At 45.2% G+C, this 26319-nt stretch overlaps 2 protein-coding genes across 2 annotated transcripts in view; one reads left to right on the forward strand and one right to left on the reverse strand.

Annotated features, from left to right (window-relative positions):
- The window catches only part of LOC308464206 (craniofacial development protein 2-like), a gene marked incomplete at its 3' end in the record, with an annotated part of 461435 nt that overhangs the window by 272446 nt on the left and 162670 nt on the right, over positions 1-26319 (reverse strand). The window lies entirely within an intron of this gene.
- The window catches only part of PLEKHA2 (pleckstrin homology domain containing A2), a 92730-nt gene that overhangs the window by 20207 nt on the left and 46204 nt on the right, over positions 1-26319 (forward strand). Inside the window, exons 2-3 of the mRNA XM_080982539.1 lie at positions 14676-14839; positions 18717-18773. Of these exons, the coding sequence (XP_080838665.1) occupies positions 14699-14839; positions 18717-18773 (198 nt within the window). The 5' untranslated portion in view covers positions 14676-14698. The remainder of the gene's footprint in view (positions 1-14675; positions 14840-18716; positions 18774-26319) is intronic.

Consider the following 26319-nt stretch of genomic DNA (forward strand, 5'->3'; position numbering starts at 1 on the left):
GAACCCTCCGGAAGAGCCAGCCTGAAAGCCACCGGGTTGACCTGTTCGTCGATTTGGTAGGGCCCCAGTTGTTTATGCCCTAGTTTCTTCTTCGCCAACGACCTGGCCGGCACTGCGTGGGCTGCTAACCAGACCCAGTCTCCCACATGGATCTCTTCGCCAACCCTTCTGTGTTTGTCCGCTTGTACCTTGTATGCGTGTTTAGCCAGCTCCAGGTGCCGCCGCAGCTGATCGTGGACCTCCTGCAACTCCGACGCGAACGCATCTGCTGTCTGCGGCTCCCCCTCCCCCATTCTTTCCAGTCCCGGGAAGGTTCTAGGGTGCCTCCCGTTGTTGGCGAAGAACGGCGTGACCCCCGTGGACACGTGCTTCGTGTTGTTGTAGGCGAACTCGGCGAGAGGCAGGTAATCCACCCACGTCGCAGGCTGTTGATTCGCATAACATCTCAGGTACTGCTGCATGATGGCATTGACCCGCTCCGCTTGCCCGTTGGTCTGCGGGTGTCTAGCCGACGCCAGGTTGATCTTGACGTTCAGGAAGCCCATCAGCCTCTGCCAGAAGTTTGAGATGAACTGTCGCCCTCGGTCGGACAGAATAGACCGCGGCAGACCGTGAACCTTGAACACGTGGTCTATGAACAGTTTGGCGGTTTGTTCCGCCGTGGCCACCTTCGCACACGGAATGAAATGTGCCATCTTGGAGAACAAATCCACCACCACCAGCACAGCCGTCTTGCCCCTCGAGCTGGGCAGATCCGTGACAAAGTCCAGGGCCACTCTCTCCCATGGCTCAAAAGGAGTTTGCAGCGGTTCCAGCAGTCCGGCCGGCGGTCTGTGCACTGGTTTGGACCTCTGGCAGGTGTCACACCTCGCCACGTAGTCCGCGACTTCCCCTCTCATTCCGGGCCACCAGAAGTCTCTGGCTACTAATTCCACCGTCTTCTCCTTGCCAAAGTGCCCGGCAGTGGGCGCGTCGTGCAGCTGCTGCAGTACCTTGGCGCGAAGTTCGTCTCCCGGCACGTAGATGGCCCCTTTACGGATGAGCAAACCATCTCGCAGCTGGAACTCGTCGGTCGCTGCCGTGCCCCTGTGCACCTCTGCCATCTTTGCTTGCGCGAAGGAGTCATCCTGCAACGCTCGTCGCACCGCATCCAGGTCAACTGTCGCCGCCGCGCACGCCCACACTGTCGGTGCGAAGATGTGCATGGCGGCCGCTGGCGTTGCCTCCTCCAGATACTGTGGCTTACGGGAGAGAGCATCCGCCATGATGTTGGTGTCCCCCGGGACATACTCTATTCGGAAGTCGAAATTCGCAAAGAACTCAGCCCAACGTATCTGCCTCTGGTTCAGGAACTGTGCCGTGCGCCAGTGCTCTAGATTCTTGTGGTCCGTGCAGACCTGCACCGTGTGCTTGGCGCCGATCAGGAAGTGCCTCCACGCTTTGAACGCTGCATGAATGGCCAGCAACTCCCTGTCCCAGATGGTGTAGTTCTGTTCGGACTTGCTGAGCTTCCTTGAGTAAAACGCTCCCGGCCTCCAAACCCCCTGCGGGTCTTTCTGCAGCAGGACTGCTCCCACGGCTCTGTCCGAAGCGTCTGTCTCCACCCTCATCGGCCTGCTGGGGTTGACATGAAGCAGCTGCTCTTCCGACGCGAAGAGACGCTTGAGTGCCTGAAAGGACTGCTCCGCCTGCTCTGTCCAGATGAACTTCTTTTTCTTGGAGCTGAGCGTGTCCGTGATGGCCGCTGTCTGCATCGCAAAGCCTTTGATAAACTTGCGATAGAAGTTCGCGAAGCCGACAAACCGTTGGACCTCCTTCCGGTTGCGTGGGCTTTTCCAATCCAACACTGCTCGGACCTTGGCGCTGTCCATGGCGAGCCCTTTATCAGACAACTTGTAGCCCAGGAAATCCACCTCGGTCACGTCGAATTGGCACTTCTCCAGCTTGGCGTAAAGCCTATGTTGCTGTAGCCTGCTCAGCACTTCCTTGACGTGTCTGTCATGCTCCTGCTGCGATTCCGAAAAGATCAGGATGTCATCCAAGAAACAGACGCACGTCTTGTAGAGGAGCCCCGCCAACACGTGATGCATGAAAGCTTGAAAAACGTGGGAGCCATTTTGCAATCCAAAAGGCATAACTCTATATTCGTAGGTGCCCAGGGGCGTGAACATGGCTGTCTTCCACTCATCTCCCTCCCGCATGCGAATGAGGTTGTATGCCCCTCGCAGGTCCAACTTGGTGAACACTCTGCCCTTCCGTACCTTTGCGAGGAGGTCGTCGATTCGGGGCATGGGGAAGTCCGATGGCTTGGTCACACTGTTCAAGATGCGAAAGTCCACTACAAGTCTTTTTTGGGGCGTGTCCCGCTTCTTAACAAAGAATACCGGACTGCCCCCCGCTGCCTTGGACTCTCGGATGAAACCGCGCTCCAAATTATGATCTATGAACTCTTTGAGTTCCTGCAGTTCGTCCTCAGACATGGAATACAGCTTCCCTTTGGGCAGCGCCGCCCCCGGCAGCAGGTCAATTTTGCAGTCATATGGTCTGTGGGGGGGTAGCCTGTCTGCCTCTTTCTCGCAGAAAACCTCCAAAAATTCTGCGTACTTGTGGGGAACCGCTTGCAGCGTGCCTAGCTGCTGCTGTGACTCCTCTTCCCCTCCTTCCTGCCTGGGCACGATGCAGTGTTCAGCGCAAAAGGAAGAGCCGAAGGTCAGCTGCCTCTGGTACCAAGCCAGCGTCGGGCTGTGCTTGTCCAGCCAACTCATGCCCAATACAATGGGCGTGTCCGATAGTTGAGTGACATTGAAGCTGATGATTTCCCTGTGATTCCCAAGTCGCATCACCATTGGTGGCGTCTGCTTCACCACTTGCCCCCCTAGCAGCTCCCTGCCATCCACCGTGACAACCTGCAGGGGCAGCGTGGCAGGCAGCAACTGTATAGCGTGCCGGTCGACAAAGTCCTGCCCTATAAAGTCCGCATTGCTTCCGGAGTCAATGGTGATTGGCACGTCCATGGTGATTCCATTGGGCAGCTGGAGCGACGCGGTGAGCCTCACTACCGGTTTGGGCGGGAGGGGGTCCATGGGCTGTAAAATCTCTGGGGACTGCTTCACTGACACGTCTGGCTGGGCCCCAGTGCCTCTTCTTCCAACCAGACTCCTTCGTTTCCCTGCTGTGGTTGTCCTTGCTGCGTTGCTGCAGTTACCATTGCTGAGGCTGCAGTGTGCTTGTGGAGCCTCTGGGGACACTCTTTCGCCATATGCTGTGGATCATCGCAGATGTAACACTTCCTGTTCCCTCTAGGAGGCTTCGCTTTCACTGCTGCCGGTGCTAGGGCTCTGGCTGCTGACTGAGCCCTTGCACCTCCAACCTCCATAGGTTCCGCTCCTCCTCCTGGCGGAGGCGTGGATTGCGCACGCGCTGCTTCTCTGGGAAGGAAAGAGGAGCCCCTGGCTGGTTCGCGCCCTCCACGCCCTTCGTCCCTGCTCCACGGACGTCCTTCCAGCCGCACCCCCACCGCCAGCGCCCTCTGAACGATCTCCTGCGTGGTCCGGGGTCTCTCCCCCCTCGCAATTTCATCTTTAACCGAGCCGTGCAATCCCTCCCAAAACAGGTCTCTTACAGGAGCCGAATCTCTGTCCCATTCCAGGGCACTGACCAAAGCGAAAAAGCGGGCATGGTACTGCCTTACGCTGGCCCTCCCTTGCTTCAGTCCATGTATCTCCTGCCGAGCAAGATCCACGTCAATGCTTGATAAAAAGCACCCATCCATCGCTTTAATAAAGGCATCCGCATTTTGGAGCGCCGGATCCTTATCTCTCCACAAATTGCGCAGCCATGCTTTAGCATCTCCATGCAAATGGGACATGATGAATCCCACCTTCTCTTGCTCATCTCTAAAGTCTTTGTTCAGCAGTTGCAGTGCACACATTACATCTGCTCTAAAGTTGGGGTACTGTTGCAAATTCCCATCGAAGTGAGAGACCAGACCGCCTGTTCGTCTCCCCAACCCAATCCCCTCCGGTTTGGGTGTCAGTTGCCCTTGCTTCGTAAGCACTTCCAACCTGACCTGGAGATCCCTGTAGGCGGCAGCTGCGTCCTCCTCTCTCTTCCTGGATGCAAGAGCCTCGGCATTCAGTCGTGTCACTGCTTCTCTGAGTTCCACTATCTGCTGTTCGGCCGTCATGTTGTCTGCCGTTCGTGAGCTCGCTAGTAGGCACCCGCTTTCTCTCCTCTCCGCGAGGACGTAGATGCCCACAATCTGGAGATGGAGCTTACTGTCAGAGCTGCTTCCAGATCCTAGCTCACAGAGGATCACGCTAGCCAGCGATCATTAAATAAAAGTCTTTATTGAGTTACAGTTTCCATTCTCAAGCTGCTGCGTGCAACCCTACGTCTAATGGTTAGATCGGCGAAGCTCCATCTGAGTCTCCGCCCCTTGTACACCAACTTAATATCCTAGCCTTGCTCCACCTTTTCCGCCTGACTGTTCTTCTCTGGGTCCCTCTGCCCCCCGGGGTCTCTTCCTTCCGGGATTCCTCTGACGCTGACGCTGACCCCCCTGACTCTTCTCCCTCCTTTCGGCGGGCTTTAGGACCTGGCTCCCTTTCCGGGCTGCCTACTGCGCCACCTTCCTGTGCATTTGAACTTGGCACGCGCGCCCAACCTTCCACCTTCCGTCTGACCGTTTCTTCGCTCCCCGATGGAGGTGTGGCCGCTCCTGACTCGTGCCCTCCCCCCTGTTGTGAGCTGCCAGCGCTTGATCCCTGGCGCCCTTCCTCTTCCCTGCTCTCTGGCGGTGACGCTGGTCCTGATTTCCAACTGCTCCCCTCTGAGTCCCCTCTGGCTCTATCTTCCTGGGGTGTCCCCCTAGGCTCCCCCCTTGCCCTGGCCACTGGTGCTCCTTTCTGTGAATCTTCTGATTCACTGGAAAGACTCGGAGATCTCGGGTCGTCGTCATCACTCATCTTTTCTTCTGCCTCCTCTCCCTCGCTCTCTGTTTCCTCCCTTGCCCTTGCCTCTGCTCCTGAACCCCTGACAATTACGTATATCCTGTAATGGTATTAAAAGTTGTTTGTTTAATTTCTTATAATATTTTGCTGATAGTCCATCTGGTCCTGGCGATTTTCCTGTCCTTTCTTGCTTGATTGCATCTAGTACCGTATTTTTCGCTCTATAACATGCACCCGACCATAACACGCGCATAGTTTTTAGAGGAGGAAAATCCGTAGGCATGCCACCCGTAGGCATTTCCTCCATAACACGCACAGACATTTCCCCTTACTTTCTAGGAGGAAAAAAGTGAGTGTTATGATGCAAAAAATACGGTACTTCCTGCGCTGTTATCTGGGCATTTAAAATTATCAATTTATCTTCTTTAATTTTTGGTAAATTGTTGTTGTTTGTTGTTTAGTCGTTTAGTCATGTCCGACTCTTCGTGACCTCATGGACCAGAGCACACCAGGCACTCCTGTCTTCCACTGCCTCCCGCAGTTTGGTCAAACTCATACTGGTAGTGTCTATAACACTGTCCAACCATCTCGTCCTCTGTCATCCCCTTCTTCTTGTGCCCTCCATCTTTCCGAACATCAGGGTCTTTTCCAGGGAGTCTTCTCTTCTCATGAGGTGGCCAAAGTATTGGAGCCTCAGCTTCAGGATCTGTCCTTCCAGGGAGCACTCAGGGCTGATTTCCTTCAGAATGGATAGGTTTGATCTTCTTGCAGTCCATGGGACTCTCAAGAGTCTCCTCCAACACTGATTCAACATTGATTCAAAAGCATCAATTCTTCGGCGATCAGCCTTCAGCCTTCTTTATGGTAAATTACTTACCTTCAAATATTCATCTATCTCTATCCCCTTTTCACATCCTTTCCTATATAAATCTGTAAAATGTTTAACAAATGTTTTCCTGATTTCTTTTAGATTATCTATTATTTTTTCATTTAATTTGTGGTATTTTTCATTTATGGTATTTTCATATATGGTATTTATGGTATTTTTTTTGCTACTTTTTATTCATTTGCCATGCTAATAATTTCCCTGGTTTATTCACATGTTCAAAATATTTTTGTTTCATTCTTTTAACCTTCTACTTAATTTCATAACTGATGATCATTGAATATTGTGTTTGTAATAATTTTATTGCTTGCTTCATGGATTCTTTATTTGGTTTACTTATTAATTCTCTTTCTTTCTTCATTTGGGCCTCTAAGATTTCTCTTTTCTGGCATCCCATACTGTCTGTACATTGGTCTCTTTATTAAGATTTAACTCAAAATAGTCTCCTAATACTTTTTCTGCTTTTTCTAAAAAGTTCTGATCATCTAATAAATCTTCATTCAGTCTCCATCTTAAGGTGGATTGATTTTCATTTTGCAATTTTAAAAATAAGGGATTGTGATCTGAAATTTTTCTTGGCCTGATTTCTATTTTCCTCACCTTTAAATCTAACTCTTTAGACATCCAGATCACATCTGTTCTTGCACTGCTTTCATGCACATGTGAATGGAAAGTGAATTCCCTATCTAATAGATGTTTGCTTCTCCAAGTATCTATCAAATTTAAATTATCTACCATTTCGGAAAAAGTTTTTGGGAGTCTGCTTTCTTTGGTGTCTTTCTTCCTAATTGTTCTATCCACTTCCAGTGACCAGACCCCATTCAGATCACCCATCAGTATAATTTTTTGATCTGCAAATTCCATTAAATCTGTTTCCAATTTCTTATAAAATTCTGCTTTTTTCTCATTAGGGGCATAAATTCCTATTAATAAGATTTTTTTCACCATGCACCGCCATAACTCTTCCTTGATCAGCTTTAAACATTTGTTTGGGCTCAAATTTTGGTTTAATATTAAGGACCACTCCACATTTTTTTGCATTTATCTGCTGTTATGAATTCCATTCCTAATTTTTTATTAATTAGGAGTCTTTTATGTTTACTCGCAATATGTGTTTCTTGAAGACAAGTTACATCTAAATTTTGTTTTAAAATTACATGTTGAATTTTGTTCCTTTTGCATTATTGTTTAAGCTGTTTACATTCCAACGCACAACCTTTAAATATGCCATTATGTTTTTACTGTGTCTTTTTCTCTAAGTCTTATCTATGCTTTCCCCTTGTCTTGATTATTTAATTCATCTATCACCCCTCCTGTTGCTCCTACTATTGGTCCTTCCCCTGCTCCACCCCCTGCTCCAAGTGGTTCTGGTACATTATATGGATTGTCAAAGTCAAAATCTTTACCACATTTTTGCCAGAATTCCCAAGCTTGATCTTCATTTGCCAATCTGTAGTTCTTACTTTTGTACGTGAAGGAGAGTCCCTCTGGGAATTCCCGTCTGATTTTGATGTTGGCTTTGAGCAATCCATTTGTTATGTAATGGAATTTCTGGCATTTTTGAAGCAATCTGGAAGGGATCTCTTTAAACATGGCGACCAGGTTACCGTCCACCTGGAGTCTGTTTTTATAATTTTTTTGGACCAAAGCGTCCTTAATTTTTTTTATTATTATTTTGAAACAAACATTACCAAACCGTTTCCAGGTTGCTTTCTAGCTTTAGCTGACTGACCACACCTGGTAGCAGCTCTGTATAATTCCTTCCACTTATGCCTGATCCTCCTCCAGCCACTCAGCAAATGTCTTAGCTATATATGTCATTAAGTCCTGATCCCCCTCATTTTCTGGGAGACCTCTTATTCGGAGAACATTAGATTTTTGTCTCGTTTCTAAAAGGGCAAGCTGGTCCTCAAATTGGTCCTGCCTGCCAGATAGTCCTCTTATGTTTCACTTTATTACCTCTTGTTCTTCCTTCAATTCTTCAGTCCCTTTTTCCATTTTTTGAGATTTGGTTTCCAAGTTTTTACCCATATACAGTGGTACCTTGGGTTACATATGCTTCAGGTTACATACACTTCAGGTTACAGACTCTCCTAACCCAAAAATAATACCTCAGGTTAAGAACTTTGCTTCAGAATGAGAACAGAAATCGTGCTCCGGCAGTGCGGCAGCAGCAGGAGGTCCCATTAGGTAAAGTGGTGCTTCAGGTTAAGAACAGTTTTAGGTTAAGAATGGACCTCCAGAATGAATTAAGTACTTAACCTAAGGTACCACTGTACTCTCAATCTGCTTTCCATGTTCCAGGTCATGGATCTCTTCACAAGTGTACACATTATTTACATATATTGCTACTTCTCCTCCCTCCCTGTTTTGTCTGTTTCTTTTGAACAGGTTATACCCCTCAATCCCTACATTCCAGTCATGGGTCCCACCAGGTTTCAGTAATGCCTACCAGGTCATATTTGCCATCTTGTATTAAAAGCTTCAATTCGTCTTGCTTGTTTCCCATACTCTGTGCATTTGTGCACGACAACTGAAACAGCAAGTTGTTCTATCCAGCTGCTTCCTTCTGGTAGTTTCTTGCCCTTTAGCAGGTTTCTGGAGCACCACCTCAGTTTCCTGTGCATCTAGGTGCAATGTTATCAGGTGTTCTTCTGTCATCTGTAATGTAATGTTGTTTCCCTCCCCCTCAGGATCTTGCGCAGGTGAACTTTCAGGATGCTCTCTGCATAAAGTGATTCCTGGGATGGGGGTGGGAATACTGTTGGGGCTGGGGCTGCTTTGCCAGTTGTAGGGCCCTGGCCAGAGCTGTCCTGTGTTGCTCCTGTCACCTTTTGTCCTCTTGCTGTTGCATGTGAAGCTGAGAAGAGTCTGGTGCCCATCAGGGGCATAGGCAGTAATTTTAACTCTTGCTGGTTGTGTCTGTCAGAGTGTGACCACATCCTTCCTTTCTTGTGCATGTTTATCATATCAACACTTTTTATAAAAAAGAAAACCTTTTTATTTATAGCTTTTTAGTTCTGCCTTCAAAAAATGGAGGCTATCAGATTTCTTTTCTTTTCTGTTTAAGCAAGCATTCTGTCTCCATGGTTGCAAATGCCCTTGGGATACCCCAATTGCGATTCTGGCTGTATGGCAGCTGCTCTTGGTCAAAGTCCCTGATAAATATCAGCATTGCTAAGTGAGAAGGGATCTTGCCAGCTTGGAGGAGACACCAGTCAGGACGCTCCCACAAGAGGCAGTGACAGCCATCAACTCTGATAGCTTTAAAAGAGGATTAGACAAATTCACAGAGAAGGATGTCAATGACTTCCAGCCACAACAGTTATGTATTACCTCCTCTGTTGGAGACAGTAAGCCTCTGAAAGCGAGTTTTGGAGAAATACAAGTGGGCAAAGTGCTGCTGTGCTCAAGTCCTGCTTCTGGGCTTCCCTTGGGCATCTGATTGACCCCTGAAAGAACAGGATGCTGGACTAGATGGGCCTTTGGCTTGACCCTCCAGGCTCTTCTTAGAGTCTTAAGTTCTAAGCTAGGTACACGTTGTTGTTGCCTGTCTCAAGATCAGAGTTCTCCCAACCAAATATTGCGGGTGGCGAAGTCTAATGAGGATAGAAACTTACCTTCTACACAACCCTGTCACTAGGCCTAGGGTCTGCTTGATGCCCATGGAAATAAATCGTGTTTGTGAATATCTACCTACCTGGTCATCTGTGGTGAATAAGAATATGAGACCTTTCAAAGCATTGGTGTGGCTGAGAGACTAGGGTAAAGGTCAAGAACCCCTGGACACTTAAGTCCAGTTAAAAGCTCATCTTGCTTCAGTCTGAGGGAGCCCGCATTTGTCCGCAGACAGCTTTCCGGGTCATGTGGCCAGCATGATTAAACTGCTTCTGGCGCAACAAAACACCATTATGAGTGCCGTAGGGCACGAAAATGCCATTTACCTTCCCGCCACAGCAGTACCTATTTATCTACTTGCACTAGTGTGCTTCCGAACTACTAGATTGCCAGGAGCTGGGACAAAGCAACACCCCGTTGTGGAAATTCGAACTCGGGGGGACACACGGGTGGTGCTGTGGTGTAAATCACTGAGCCCCTTGGGCTTGCCAATTGAAAGGTTGGCATGGCTGAGAGACTAAAGCTCTGTGGGGTGCCTTGCCATGAATTGAATTTCCCTAGATGATCTAAGCTAATAGACTGACCCAAGATGTTTTGGGGCTGGCAGCAGAAAAACCAGGCATCATTCCTCACACTAATGAACATGAGACATAATCCATTGGGAAGTCCTTCTTTGAAATTCACAGGAGGTATGCATGGTTCTGTAAGTGGAATATGCGTCTGGTTCTCCTCCATCACAATATACATGGCATTTAATACATGGCATTTAAAAACCCAGTCAATTAATCAGATTCTGTTGTATAGTCACAGACTTGTAAAAAAACAAAATAATACAATTTCTAACATAACATGAGTTAAAATATATAGTACATATATAAAATAAAAAGGAGAAAAACAACCAAAACTGCACTTAAACAGACAAATCCTTTTATGAATCTTTGCAGCAGAAAAGATAAATTTAGCAACAGTTTCCATTACTGTTTTTGTATGGATTTGCCAATAAGTAAGTCAGCCCTTCCTGGGTGTTTTAGTAAGACAGAAGTAAATAATCACTTATACATACAAAAATAATGCATAGGGTTTCTCTTGCTCATCCCACAAGGGCAAAAAAAAGTAAAAGGGGAAGAAGTGTGGGTTATAAATTTGAAATAATTTGGTTGCTCTAATGGTGTTGCTTTTATTTATGGCTCTAAATGTGTATATGCTGTGTTCAAGGGCATCCAGGTAGTTTACAACCAAAATACTAAATATATATATATATATATATATATAAAGGAAAATGATATCTCTTAGGCATTCCTTGGAATAGACTCCTCCTCTTGTAATATAAACCAATTTATAAACCATTTTCCTGCTTATATTTTGGGTTGGCTATAAGATTGCAGCTCTGGTTGTGTTTTCCAGCATAAGGCCAACCCTATCATTGGAGTGTGGGATGGCTGCCTCAGGCAGTTGATTCAGACAGTGACAGGGAGAGGTGCTTGTGAGATATTCTGCCTCAGGTGCCTTGGTTTGAAGAGGGGAATGTCATGTCAGGCAGCACTATGTCTTGTGTTGGCCCTGCTCCTGCACAAACCTTGAAGTGGTCAAGAGCTGAGCAAGAGCACACTCAAGGAAGTGTGTGTAGGAAAAGTTACCAATGTGCCCATAAGCCAGATCCACCTGCCTTCTGTTAGGCAGCCAAAATGTGCCATCCTTCAGATGCTACTTCTTCAACTGCTGCACACAATGACAAACTCTTTCACCTGCTACGCAATTCTTAATGAGAAGGCATTTCCAGATGAATCAGCAGCAGTTAAAATCATATATAAGCAAACTCATTTCAGCAGGTTGGAATAGCCAATCCTTTAAGGCAGTGGTTTTCAACCAGTGTACCGTGGCAGCCTTGAATGATGGTCAGAGGTGCCATGGGCAACACTGAAATACAACAAGAAATAAAACAAAAGGAAAAAGCCCCAAAATAGAAAAAAGAAAAATACAAATCTCAGATTGCAACTTTTCATTTGCTTAATTCTTGAACCTCCTCACACCTCCCTTTTTGTATTCTAGTTTAATTCGTTATTTCAGCAAATTCTTCCCATGTTTCTCAATTTTAATTTAAATGATTAATCTTCACAATCTCTCTTATTTATTAATCAAGATAACCTTTCCATCTTTTAATATAATCTGTTATTCAATTTACCTTAATCTCTTTAACCTTATCTTATCTTAAAAAATCTTAAAATTTCAAAGTTTACATCATATTCATACATATCTCCTTAAAATCATTTCTACTAAAGCCAATTTAGTTCCTTTCCAGAATATTCCCTCAAATTTCATTGTTGTTGCACTAATTCCAAAATTAACAAAATAATTTCCCTTGATATCTCTAATTTTTATCCAACGTCCCTTCTTCCTGGTTTCGGGTCATGTCAGTCCTTTCTGTCCATTACATCCAGTCCATCAATCTGGTGTTCTAATGTCCGAGGCCCTTAAATCTCTTCTAGGCCCCTTCTGCAAATTTTTTTGTTCTTGTTTGTGCTTGCGCACTTCTTTGTCAATTGTTGGTTTCTTGGGGAGTGGGTCTCCGGAGGGTTCCAGCCGGTAATAGTTTCCATTTTCCTTCATCAGATTGGCCCCTTCCCCCCCATCCCACTCCCCGTCTTCATCTTTGTAATCCAAAGAATATTTATCCAGAAGATAGTTGTTCACCTGTTTCATAGTCCCACTAGAGTTAAAAGCTTCCTTGACTTCAAATACTTCCCAGCAGTCTCCAAGCTCAATCTTCCAACGCAGTAGCTTTTGTTCCTGCAGGACTTTGGATCTTTCCATTTGTGTTGTTTGAGAAGTAATCACTGCCTCTTCTTTCTCCATCTGCCCTTGGACTTGCCTTGTCAAACCAGATTCCTGAATTGATCGCTGTATAACTTCTTTATCCTTATTCCCTGTTATATCATATTCACTGGCCACAGCACTCATCAGGTCCAATTTTTCATGCATCAAGTTCATTTTCTCATGCAGCTGCTCCAACAAAGCATTAGTCATGCCAAGGGCAGACACCAAACCTTCCTGCCAACACATTTCTGTTCAAGATCAAGGTCAAACGGCTGGTCCCACGATCCAAATCTCATATCTGTAGAGTCTCCAAGTAAGCTGCAACAACAAACTAACAGGCTCCCTCTAGGGGACACAATTTCTATTTGTATCCATTTTAAAAATATATCCAACAAAGAAGATTACTTTCGATTTCAATTCCTTTCGATTTCAAATACTTTGTTTCTTTAAAAAGCAGAAATGCAGAAAGTAGCGTTGAAGTTAATTTGTTTCTCTTTTTTTTTTTTTTACTATCTGTCAAAGTGCTCCACTTTCAATCAATGGACGTCTCAAACAGTTTCTGTCCCGACACCCCGTCCCCAGGTTTGGGGCGATGGAAACTTAAATTCCTTTACTCTCCTCCTGCAGGATTAAACAGTCAAATCCCCCCCCCCTTTTCTCCTGCTTCCAAGGGGGTTTTATTGGTTGTGGATGCAGGAAATTTCCAACTTTAAAGCAGTTTTTCAGGCTATTAGGTTGCGAGGTCTTTGCTTCAATCTATATACAAAAACGGAAGGCGGACTTCCTGTTTACACCTTCCCGCTTTGTGCCTAATTCATAAATTTTGCAAATTTCTTAATCCAATTCTCCGTTTTTAATCACGGGTGCTTGATTTAGAGTCCAAATGTCATCAGGAAAAAGTCAGCGCTCTCCGGCGATGGCTGCGCGGCTTCCCTCCATGGAAATAGCAATCGGTTCGCAGCACCGCGCTGCTCACTCCACTTCACTCTGGAGCCCCGAAAAGGGGTTTCCTCGTGAGTAGGGGATGCGCTCTTGGTGCTCTGCCGAACCCCACGTTCCCAGGCTTCTCCGCCTGGGATTTCTAGCGGGCCCCCGCCTTCGCCGCGGCGGGAAGACCCAATTTCCACAGAGCCCGTTCCTCCAATCGGAGGAACTCCGCCATTCGTCGTTGGCGCTGACCCGGAAGTCCAACCTGGGAGTCATTTTGGACTCACAGCTGTCCATGGAAGCGCAGGTTAATTCTGTGCCCAGGGAGGCTGTCTACCAGCTCCATCTGGTACGCAGGCTGAGACCCTACCTGCCTGCTGACTGTCTTACCAGAGTGGTGCATGCTCTAGTTATCTCCCACTTGGACTACTGCAATGCACTCTATGTGGGGCTACCTTTGAAGGTGACCCGGAAACTGCAATTAATCCAGAATGCGGCAGCTAGATTGGTGACTGGGAGTGGCTGCCGGGACCACATAACACAGGTCCTGAGAGATCTGCATTGGCTCCCAGTACGTTTCTGAGCACAATTCAAAGTGTTGGTGCTGACCTTTAAAACCCTAAATGGCCTCGGTCCTGTATACCTGAAGGAGCGTCTCCACCCACATTATTCAGCCCGGACACTGAGATCCAGCACCAAGGGCCTTCTGGCGGTTCCCTCATTGCAAGAAGTGAGGTTACAGGGAACCAGACAGAGGGCCTTCTCGGTAGTGGCGCCTGCCCTGTGGAACACCCTCCCTTCAGATGTGAAGGAAATAAGCAGCTATCTTCTCTTTAAAAGACATCTGAAGGCAGCCCTGTTTAGGGAAGTTTTTAATATTTAATGCTGTATTGTTTTTAACACTTGATTGGAAGCTGCCCAGAGTGGCTGGGGAAACTCATCCAGATGGGTGGGGTATAAATAATAAATTATTATTATTATTATTATTATTATTATTATTAAGGGGTGAGGGGCTGCCGGCTCTGCAGGCAGGGGGGGAAACATAACTGGGCTCCTGAGCCCCATTGGGAAGCTGCAGAAAGAATGTAGTTGGTCAAGGGAGCCAGGGACTCAAAAAGGTTGAAAACCTCTGCTTTAAGGTCATTTTAGAAACAGCACATCTCACTTAAGGAAATTCCACAGGCCACCACTAAAAAGGCCCTGTCCTTTGTGGCTTCTGGAATGATATTATTTGAATAGTGGACACTTAAGTGGGGCCTCTTCTGACCAGTCTTGGAGCCCAGGAAAGTTCACACAGTGCTCTGTCAAATAATGATGTCAGCAGCACTGACCAGCATGGGTGGGTTTTTTTCACTCGACTGAGTCATGAGATGTAGAGACCTCTGTAGCAAGAATAAGGAAGGGTGGTGGGGCATTGTACAGGGCACCTATGCTTGCAAAAGGCCTGGTTCACATCTCTCTGTATCTGTGCTTCACAGGGTGATGCTAGAAGGAGCCCGGAATGCCTTATGTGGATCGTCAGAACCGAATCTGTGGGTTCCTGGACATTGAGGACAATGAGTCCTGTGGGAAGTTCCTGCGAAGATATTTCATCCTGGATACCCAGGCCAATAGCCTTCTGTGGTACATGGACAATCCCCAGGTAATGCCTGTCCTCAGAAGTAGACACCAGTGGCCCACCTGAAAGCAGCAGCCTTTCTGTGACGTTCTTCAGGTCCTTTGTAGAGTCCCCCCTCCCCCAGTCCTGTTAGATTTATATAGAAATCATGTGATAAAAAGAAGAAGCACATTCCAGTGTCTCAGTGTCCCATTTGGTAAAGCAACTGAGATGGATGTTGAGGTGCTACTTCTTTATCACTGAGACTCAGCCCAAACTGGACTTAATGTTAATTGTATGAAAGCAGTTGATGTGCATGTGTAAGGATTTAAATACCGACCATTGGGTCTGGAATGTGTGCAGCATGCAAAAGCTGTTGTTTGCTCCCTTGTGCTTATCCAAGGCACCATTTCCTTGGAATGAAGGACAGTGGGAACTGGGATGTAGGGCCAAACTCTTGCATCCAACTCTCCCAGACACAACGCCTGGCCTGTTGTTTCCCATCCATCCTGTGGCATCCTGTCAGGTGAGGTGGGAAAGGGCCCATCCATTTGTATCTATGGCAACAGGGCAACCTCTTTGAATATGGTAAATAGCATATTGAAGTGGCCAGCCAAAGTCATTGCCTTGACAAAGGAACCAATTTGGCTGGTTCAGTAACCTCTTCCACTAAGTTCTAAGCAGGCTTGGGAAGGGCCCAAGATATAATCCAGACTGACCTCCTTCCCCACAAACTGTGACTGTATAAATCTCTGAACTATATTTAAGTCAGGTTGCTGTGGCCCTTGCAGTACAGCAGGATGAGCACCACCAGTGGAGGTGAGCTGTTAGATGTTTTCTCCCATTAATTTCCATGAATGGTCAGGGACGGTGGGACAATAGTAGTCCAACATGTCTGGAGGGCACCAGGTTGGAGAAAGCTGTGCTGCACATTCTTGATTCACATGTACACATTTCAGTGGGCGCCAGATAAAGACCTACCTCTTTTGCCCAGGATTTTGTGGGGTAGTAATCTCCATGGGATGTTTGACTGCTGCTACCGTGATGACCTATGGGTGGTCTTCTATCCTCACCCACTTGGTTCTGCTGAACTTGGTTGCATTTTAATGTTATGGAAATTGTTTTATGTTTTTTATTGTCCTACAACCTGCCCTGTGATCACACGATGAGGGGTGGGCAAAATAATATTACTGACAATGGAGCTTAAGCTGCTCATGAGATGTGATCCTGGCACCTCGTAGCCTCAGGCTGCTTGGCTCTTATTGGAGTGATGCTGCAGGTCTCCACGCTTTCTGGTTCTGCCAGTTATGTGGGCAGATTTCTATCATGGGCATGTGTGGAGAAGGTGGGTTGGACTCGATGGTGTTTCAGATAATTTCCAGTGTGAGGCTAAGAACCTAAGAGTATAGGAAGAGCCTGCTGCATCTGGCCAATGGCTCATCCCGTCTACCCTCCTGTTCTCAAAGTGGCTGACCAGATGCCTGTGAAAAATCCACAAGCAGGATTTGAGCACAAGATCCCTCTCGCTCCTGTGCTTTCCAGCGACTAGAATTCAGAAGCATTGTAAAACATAGCTCCATGAATTTGTCTAATCCTCTTTTAAAGCCATGCAAGTTGATGGCCATCACTGTATCCTTTGGGAGCAAGTTCCATCGTTTAACCATATGCTATTCAAAGGACTTTCTTTTTTTCTGTCCAGAATTGTCTAATGTTCAGCTTCATTGGAAGTCCATGTGTTCTAGTTTTATGAGCATGTCCCCATTGCAGCAGGTCCTGGTGGCTCCCTTTTGCAGTGTGGGCTCCTGGCAGATGCCTGACCATGCCACCGCTTAATGCCAGCCCTGCTGTCCATTGCTATAGCTGCAAAGAGGGTCCTATGCTAGAGCAGTTGCTTGGGCAGCAGGGAAATGTTTCTCTGTTGATGGGGCGGGGGCAGAAAGCCAGGCTTCTCATATTTATAGCAGGGCTGGCCAATCCAAAGGCTCAGTTCAAGCTGTCAGTCAGCATAGTTGATGTTTTGCACCTCTGCTCCTTTCCGTTCTCCTAAGGCCACAGCACTTACCTTCTATGGTAACTCAGACCTAGCTCCTGTCTCACACTCCAGAACACCAGACAGAACCCTGCAAACAGGATCTCAAGTCTGGATGCTGCCACCAGACATCAAAATAGACACTCACACACAGCAGCTCTTGTGAAGCTCAGCTTCATGAGCTCAAAGAGGAAATCTGACCCAGCGGTTTGCTGTGACTCATATCATGCCTTGAACTGTCTGAGCATCTTTGCAAGGAAGCCACAACAAAAAGTCTTGTCTGGGAAACCCCCCTGGACAACTGGACTTTGCAAGCTGAGAACTGAACACAGTCAGTTTAGAAGCTGGTATGGGATCTGCACCCCTTCCTTTGCACTCATCCATTTGAAGTAACTACCACAGATTTTATTCAGTATCTATCCATTTAGTATTTTAAAAGGAACAGTAGAACAAGGGCTCAGTGTGCTATAACACACGTGGGCAGAAGATTTAGACAAGAACAGTTGTCCATGAACAGTTGATGGGATTGTCCTCATGGGCTCTGTTCAGCCATGAAACATAATGTGTGATGCTTGGCCAGGTATTTTCTCTTGGCCTGATGCTCAGCAAATTTACAGATGACACCAAACTGGGAGGGGTAGCTAATGCTGCAAAAAACAGAATCAGAATTCAAAATGACATTAACAGATTGGAGAACTGGGCCCAGGCTAATAAAAATAATCTCAGTAGGGACAAATGTAAGGTTCTGCACTTAGGCAGGAAGAACCAGGTGCACAAATACAGGTGAAACTCGGAAAATTAGAATATCATGGAAAAGTTCATTTATTTCAGTAATTCAACTTAAAAGGTGAAACTAATACATGAGATAGACTCATGACATGCAAAGCGAGCTATGTCAAGCCTTTATTTGCTATAATTGTGATGATCATGGCGTACAGCTGATGAAAACCCCAAATTAACAATCTCAGAAAATTAGAATATTAAATGAAATCATCAAAACAAGGATTGCAAATAGAGCAATATTGGACCTCTGAGAAGTAGAAGCATGCATATGTATTCAGTACTTGGTTTGGGCCCCTTTTGCATCAATTACTCCCTCAATGCGGCGTGGCATGGATGCTATCAGCCTGTGGCACTGCTGAGGTGTTATGGAAGACCAGGATGCTTCAGTAGCAGCCTTCAGCTCTTCTGCATTGCTCGGTCTCATGTCTCTCATCTTTCTCTTGGCAATGCCCCATAGATTCTCTATGGGGTTCAGGTCAGGTGAGTTTGCTGGCCAATCAAGCACAGTAATCCCATGGGCATTGAACCAGGTTTTGGTACTTTTGGCAGTGTGGGCAGGTGCCAAAATCCTGCTGGAAAATGAAGTCAGCATCCCCATAAAGCTTGTCTGCACTCCAAAATCTCCTGGTAGACGGCTGTGTTGACCCTGGACTTAATGAAGCACAGTGGACCAACACCAGCTGATGACATGGCTCCCCAAATCAACACAGACTGTGGAAACTTCACACTGGACTTCAAGCATCTGGCATTATGTGCCTCCCCATTGTTTCTCCAGACTCTGGGTCCTTGGTTTCCAAATGAGATGCAAAAGCTGCTCTCATCAGAAAAGAGATTTGGGCAGCCATACTCCAGGGCAGGCAGGCAGTGGGCCAGATCCTCCACAGCTGCCTTCTCCAACATGGTGCCTTCCAGTTGTCTCTATCTCTCATCAGCCCCAGCCAGCATGGCCAGGGGTTAGGGGTTTAGAGGACGCTAGGCTGCTTGAAGAAGGCTGCTCCAGTTGCTCAGTTTTAGCATCCTTGCCATTGGTCATCTCTAATTCTAAATAAGCAATCTGAGGGTTTGGTTGTTCATTGCCACTTGACTGATTGACTTCTTAACCCATTTCAGAACTTGGCTGTGGGGGCCAAAGCAGTGGGATCTTTGCAGCTGACCTACATCTCGAAGGTAAGAACAAGGTGGAGATACGATTGGCAGGAACCTGGCAGAGCCTGTTGCTCCTCCCTACTCTTCTAGCCCTCAATGTTTTGTTGCTATTGTTTTAAGCCCACCAGTTCTGTGCTTATAACTATGGGTGCACTTACTCTTATAACCATTTGAGCTTGTGACAGCATAGGCAAAATCTGGTTGGATTTGGTTTGGTTGGATGGGCTATTTTCAGATCCCTGGTCAAGGATGGCACCATTCCTGCATTCTTTATATTGGTTTGCATGCCCCAGTGCTGCTGAGTAGGCATTCAGCTGCAATAGCATCGTATCCATAGCTGGACACAAAATGCCACCACTTCCTTTTTTTTTATATAAGATATTTATTAAGATTTTTTAAAATATTACAATAAGAATGAAAAAAGAAAAAAAAAGAAAAAAATACAAAATAAAAATAGTTAAAAACACACAGATTTTCGGTTAATTATTTTCCTTTGACTTATTTCCCGGACCTCCTCATACCTCTCTTTTTTGTATTCCACTTCAATCTGTTGGTTCAGCAAATCCTTTAAAAGTAATAATATTAAATTTTTACCTATTTATAACCCTTTTTTCATATTCCCTTAAAACATTACAGCTGGAAACCACTTAATTACTATCAAACATCATTCTAACATTCATTAATTTTACAATATTTCTGTAGATAATCTTTGAATTTCTTCCAAACTTCTTCCACCGACTCTTCTCCCTGGTCTCGGATTCTGCCAGTCATTTCTGCCAGTTCCATATAGTCCATCAGCTTCATCTGCCATTCTTCCACAGTGGGTAAATCTTGTGTCTTCCAATACTTTTCAATGAGTATTCTTTCTGCTGTTGTGGCATACATAAAAAAAGTTCTGTCCTTCTTTGGCACCAATTGGCCAACTATGCCTAGGAGAAAGGCCTCTGGTTTCTTCAAGAAGGTATGTTTAAATACCTTTTTCAGTTCATTATATATCATTTCCCAGAAGGCCTTAATCCTTGGGCACGTCCACCAAAGGTGAAAGAATGTACCTTCAGTTTCTTTACATTTCCAGCATTTATTGTCGGGCAAATGATAGATTTTTGCAAGCTTGACTGGGGTCATGTACCACCTGTATATCATTTTCATAATATTCTCTCTTAGGACATTACATGCCGTAAACTTCATACCTGTGGTCCATAGCTGTTCCCAGTCAGCAAACATAATATTATGTCCAACATCTTGTGCCCATTTAATCAGAGCAGATTTCACCGTTTCATCCTGAGTATTCCATTTCAACAGCATGTTATACATTCTTGACAAATTCTTAGTTTTGGGTTCTAACAGTTCTGTTTCTAATTTTGATTTTTCCACCTGGAAGCCAATTTTCTTGTCCAAATTATATGCCTCCATTATCTGATAATAATGAAGCCAGTCTCACACTTTATTTTTTAGTTTCTCAAAACTCTGCAGTTTCAGTCTATCTCCATCTTGTTCCAAAATTTCCCAATATTTCGGCCAATTGGCCTCCATATTGAGCCTTTTCAGAGCTTTCGCTTCCATCGGTGACAGCCACCTTGGGGTTTTGTTTTCCAACAAATCCTTATATCTTATCCAAACATTAAACAGTGCTTTCCTGACAATATGGTTTTTAAATGCTTTATGCGCTTTGACCTTGTCATACCACAGATATGCATGCCATCCAAATACATTGTTAAAACCTTCTAAGTCCAAAATGTCTGTGTTTTCAAGAAGTAGCCATTCTTTCAACCAGCAAAAAGCTGCTGATTCATAGTAAAGTTTAAAGTCTGGCAGGGCAAATCCACCCCTTTCCTTTGCATCAGTTAATATCTTAAATTTTATTCTGGGCTTCTTGCCCTGCCAGACAAATCTAGAAATATCTCTCTGCCACTTCTTGAAACAGTCCATCTTGTCCACAATTTGCAATGTTTGAAACAAAAACAGCATTCTAGGCAATACATTCATTTTTATCACAGCAATACGACCCAACAGTGAAAGCTTCAAATTTGACCAGATTTCTAAATCTTTTTTCACTTCCGTCCAACATTTTTCATAATTATCTTTAAATAAGTTCCCATTTTTGGCTGTCATGTTAATCCCCAGGTATTTCACTTTCTTAACCACAGTCAGGCCTGTCTCATTCTGAAACCTCTCTCTTTCAATCAGTGTTAAATTTTTCTCTAAAACCTTAGTTTTTAACTTGTTCAGTTTAAATCCTGCCAGTTGACCAAATTCTTGAATTAGTTCTAAAACCCTTTTAGTACTAGATTCTGGCTCCTGTAACGTCAATACTAAGTCATCTGCAAATGCTCTCAGTTTGTACTGTTTGGCTCCGACCTGTATACCTTTAACCAACCGGTCCCTTCTAATCATATTCAGCAGAACCTCCAGGACCGATATAAAAAGCAGTGGGGAGATTGGGCACCCCTGTCGTGTCCCTTTTTCTATCTTAAATTCTTCCGTCACCACATTATTTACAATTAGTTTAGCCTTTTGTTCAGAGTATATTGCACCTATACCATTTTCAAAACCTTGGCCTACCCCCATCCCCTGTAGGTTCTTCTTCATGAAGCTCCAAGAGATGTTGTCAAAGGCTTTCTCTGCGTCCACAAATATCAGAACTGCTTTAGTATTTATATTCACTTCTAGTTTTTCCAAAATATCAATTATATTTCTCAAATTATCAGACAAGTGTCTTCCTGGGAGAAAGCCCGCTTGGTCTTTATGGATCTCTTCCATCAATACTTTTTTCAATCTCTTGGCCAAAATGTCTGCAAAAATTTTGTAATCCACATTAAGTAACGATATAGGGCGGTAGTTCTTAAGCTGAGTCTTTTCAGTCTCTGTTTTCGGTATAAGTGTAATGTACGCCTCTTTCCACGACTCTGGTGCCCTTTTCCCTTCCAATATTTCATTACAGACTTCCTTCAAAGGTTGTAATAGCCACTCTTTCAAAGATCTATAATATCTAGAAGTCAGCCCATCCGGTCCTGGAGATTTGCCCAATTGCATATTTTGAATGGCACCTTCTACTTCCTGTTCAGATATTTTATAGTTCAACATTAATTTGCTTTCTTGGGAGATTTTTTGTAGTCCATTTGTCTTCAAAAATTTGTCTATGTCCATTTCTTTCTGTGGCCCTTGTGTGTATAATTGTTTAAAATACCTCTGGAAACAGTTTCTAATCTCAATTGGGTTATGTATATTCTTTCCTTCCACTTCTAAGTTTGTGATAGTATTTAATTTTTGTCTTTTTTTCATTTGCCAGGCCAGCAATTTCCCACATTTATTAGCTGATTCAAATGTTTTTTGTCTCATTTGTTTAATTTTCAATTCTATTTCCTGATTCATCATTTCCATATATTGTACTTGATATAATTTTATTTCTCTCAAAATCTCCTGCGACTTTGGTTTTGCTCTCAGTTTCTTCTCACTTTCTTTTATTTTCTCCAAAATTTTATCTTTCTTCTCATTTTGACTTCTCTTCTTTATTGCATTCTGTTGTATCAGAAACCCTCTCATAACAGCTTTACTTGCGTCCCAGATTACTCTTTTTTTCTACATTGGTGTTCATATTTATTTCAAAATAATCTCTCAAAGTTTTTTGGGCCTTTTTATAGACTTCTTCATCTCTAAATAAGGTGTCATTCATCCTCCATCTGAAGGAGCCAGTTGATATTTGTTTCATCTCCATCCTTACAGCGTTATGGTCGGAGCAGGTTTTTGGGCAGATTTCCACTTTCTTTATCTTTGGTGCCATTCCTCTAGTTACCCATATTTGATCAATTCTAGTCCATGTCATCATGGCTTCAGAAAAGAAAGTACCCTCTCTTCCCAGGGGGTTCTTTACTCTCCAAATGTCCACTAAGTCCATATTGTCTGTCATCTCAAAAAATGTTTTCGGTAGTCTACCATCCTTGGTAACTACCTGTCTTTGTGCCTTGTCCATGTTTGTAGATACTACTCCATTCATATCCCCCATCAGAATCAGATTGTAATCCAAATAGTCCAATAAAGTCTCATGCAACTTTTTAAAGAATTCAGATTTCCCCTCATTCGGTGCATAAATTCCTACGATCAAAAATTTCTCTCCTTGAACTTGAATTTCAATTGCCAAAAATCTGCCTTGTTCATCTTTAAAAATTAATTTCGGTGATAGTCTCTCCTTTGCATATATCACAACTCCTCTTTTTTTAACTTTGTCAGATGAGATAAACTCCTGTCCCAATCTTTTATTAATCAGTAATTTCCTGTGTAACCTTGTTACATGTGTTTCTTGTAAGCAAATCAAGTCCAATTGTTCCTTTTTTAGTAAATGAAAAACACTTTTTCTCTTTTGAGGAGAGTTCAATCCATTACAATTCCAACTTAACAGTTGCAGAGCCATGATGGGGTTACTTCGCTTTACCTCCAACTGCGCCAAGTGTCTGTTCTTGTTCTGTCGATGGTGTCTCTTTCTCTGGGCCGTGCAATCCAAAAGATAAGTTTGCTATGTCCAGTATTCCTTTTTCCAGTGTTTTTGGCTCTTCTCCGGATTCCGCTTCTTTCTGTAGGTCTTCTTCGTGATCTTTCAGAAACCTATCTTTATCGTTAACTGATCTTATTTTTATCTTTCTTCCTTCGTATTTAAAGGATAAGCCTTGAGGAAATTCCCACCTAAAGAGGATTCTATTTCTTCTCAACAGGGCTACTAGGTCTCCGTAGTTAAACCTTAAGTCCAAAAGATGTTTTGGAATGTCCTTAAATATCTCCACACTTGAGTCGTAAATTTCCAAAGTCTTTTGATAGTGCAGATTCAAAATTTTGTCTCTCTCCTCTTTTGTTCGAAGAGTAATCAAGCAGTCCCTAGCCTTGTTCCTCCTTTGTCCTCTTCCAAGTCTAAATGCATTCACTATCTTAAATTCTTCCTTCCCCAAGTCCTGTTGCCAAAAATCTGTGAATTCCTGTGTAAGGAATTCAGCCAAATTGTCTTTCTCACGTTCTGGTACAGCCCTGATTCTTAGATTTCTTTGTTTCTCTTTCAATTCAATCATAGACAATGTCAAACCGTGGTCCTCCAATTGCTTATATACCGGTGGTATCGTCTCTTGAGTAGCAGTTGCTATATCTTTTGCTTCTTCAGCTATCTTTCGGGTCGAAGCAGATTCCTGTAATAATTTTTCAATAGACTCTGTATTGGTATTCACCTTCTGTCCCAAATTATTAATGCTTGTAGTATTCAGGTCAATTTTAACTGATGCTTCAGCTACTTGTTTATTTGTCTCGGCTACCTGCTTAGCTAAATTTTCCAAAGATTCATTAATTTTTCCAAGTGCATGTGCCAAAACGTCTTCAGACGACATAGCTTTTGGTTTGACCTGTGGAAGGGCAGCCCCTGATGTTCCAGATGCTCCAGATGTTGAAGCCCTTCGCTGCTGCGCAGTATCTGTCCGATAGGGTCTGCCAGACCTGGTTGTTTTTTCCTGCGCCAGCTCTAACTTTCCTCTCCCATCTGCCATAACACTCTCATGAAAATTCAAGGTCGATCCCACAGTTGAAAGGTTGTTTTGGAATGGAATTTTCCTCTGACCCAGTTGTTATTGTAGCAATGTCAAACCTCCTCTAGGGGGACACAGTAACCGCCAAAGCTTGCAACTTTTAAAAATGAAAATAGTCCTTATAAGTCCCCCAATTCATCTAAAAACAACAGTTTCAGTTGCACTTAAACAGTTACTTTAGAACCAGGAGAGGTCCAGAAACACTGTATCTCTTTTGCAGAGTTAGCTGTCAAAAGTCTACTGCTTACCGATAGGCTTTCCACTGAACGACGTTCTTTATCTAGGGGCAGTCCGTTCCCAGGTTTTAGGGAGCGGATTTTAGCTTCCTTTTCCCCCTTTTTTTTTTGCAGATAAGTACAGTTCAAACCTTCCCCCCTACTCTCCTGCAATCCGGAGGGGAGACCGCTTTCCAGATGTTAAGATTTAAGTCTTTTTCCAAACGTCTTTCCGAGTTTCCGCTTTACAGTCTCTTTGCTTTGATCTATTTACAAGAAAGGAAAGCAGACTTCCTGTTTATACCTTCCCGCTTCGGTGTCGAATTAACTTGTTTTTTCTCCTTTTAAATCCAGTTTAATCCTACTCACGGGTAGTTGCTTTCAAAGTCCAATTGTCACAGGAAAAAGTCAGCGCTCTCTGATAACGGCTGTGCGGCTTCACTCCGCGGAAGAAGCAGTCGACTCTCAGCACCGCGCCGCTCACCCCGTCCCGCTCCGGAGCCCTTAAAAGGGCCCCTTCGCAACTTGGGGGGGCCCAAAAGGTGCCCGCCGAGTCCCCACGTTCACAGGCTTCCCCCGCCTGTGATTTTTAAAGGGCCCCCGCTTTGCCGCAGCGGTAAGACCCAATCCCGCGGAGCTGGTCCCTCCGAGACTCAGAGGGAATCCGCCATTAACGATGGCGCTGACCCGGAAGTCCAATGCCACCACTTCCACTGGGGACAAACCTGTTTCTCATTGCCCAGCATAAGCCAGTGATTCACAAATCCTCAGTTGAGGAAAGTATAATTTCTCAGGGGAAAGAGGAAGCCTTTGCCTAATGTGGAGGAAGAAGGCAGAACTATGATGCTGCTGCTGGGGCAGAGAGCAACCCAGGGGTCAGGGGGCCAATTGGAAAGTGTTCCATTTCTAAAATGTTAGCTTTACCCACTTATTAACAGCCAAGTTTCTAGTCCACGGGCGGGGGCAATTGTGACCCTCCAACTGTTGTTGGAGCCTAACTCCCCACAGCCCCCGCCAGCATGGCCGGTGCTCAGGGATTATGGCAGTTGTTGCCCTACATCAGGAGGGGCGCAGTCTTCCCCATTCATTCCTGTTCTGGTCCTTTGGCTGCAGAGCCGTGTGTTGCTGTCAGTGAACACTCACTTAAGTACAGGGCCGTCTTAAGTATATCCGGTGTCGTGCTGCAAAGATCCTCCGGCAGCCACCCCCACCCCCGTTTCCCAGAGTTGCCAACCTTTTTACGGCGCTGCCAGCAGCTTTGTGGGGCTGGAGGAGGTGGGCAGCGGCTGCAGGGCGGCTCCTCTGGCAGGGAAGAGGTGAAGGCTCCGGGTGTGCTGCTGTTTCAGCAAGGCGGGCGAGGGCGGCAAGCGGATGCTGGGAGGCGCCGCGCCCATCCTCTGCCTCTTCCCTGGCACCCTCCAGAACTTGGCGCCCTAGCGCCCCACGCCACTTGCCTCTATGGGCAAGACGCCCCTGGTTAAGTATCCTGGACCTGTGACAAAGGCTGCCCCTTGCCTGGATGGGGGATGCAGAGGAACCTCTGTTTTTGATAGGGCTGGAATTTAGCCTGCTATGCAAAGGAAAAAGTCACAGCTGTTGACCCACCCAGTTTTGCCTCTGGCCATGCCCACCATCAGCATGCAGCCACCAAAGATTTGTCTGCAAGGGAATGTGGCCCTTGGCCTTGCAAAAGATTCCCCCCCCCCCTTTAAATGCTGCATGGTAGGAAAGGCTTCACATGCTCAATCCTGCCTGCCTTAACTGTGCTGAGAAAGGTTTAGGATGCTGAGTGTT

Source organism: Podarcis pityusensis (assembly GCF_964106645.2).
Source record: "Podarcis pityusensis genome assembly, chromosome: 15".
Classification (NCBI taxonomy): Eukaryota; Metazoa; Chordata; class Lepidosauria; order Squamata; family Lacertidae; genus Podarcis; species Podarcis pityusensis.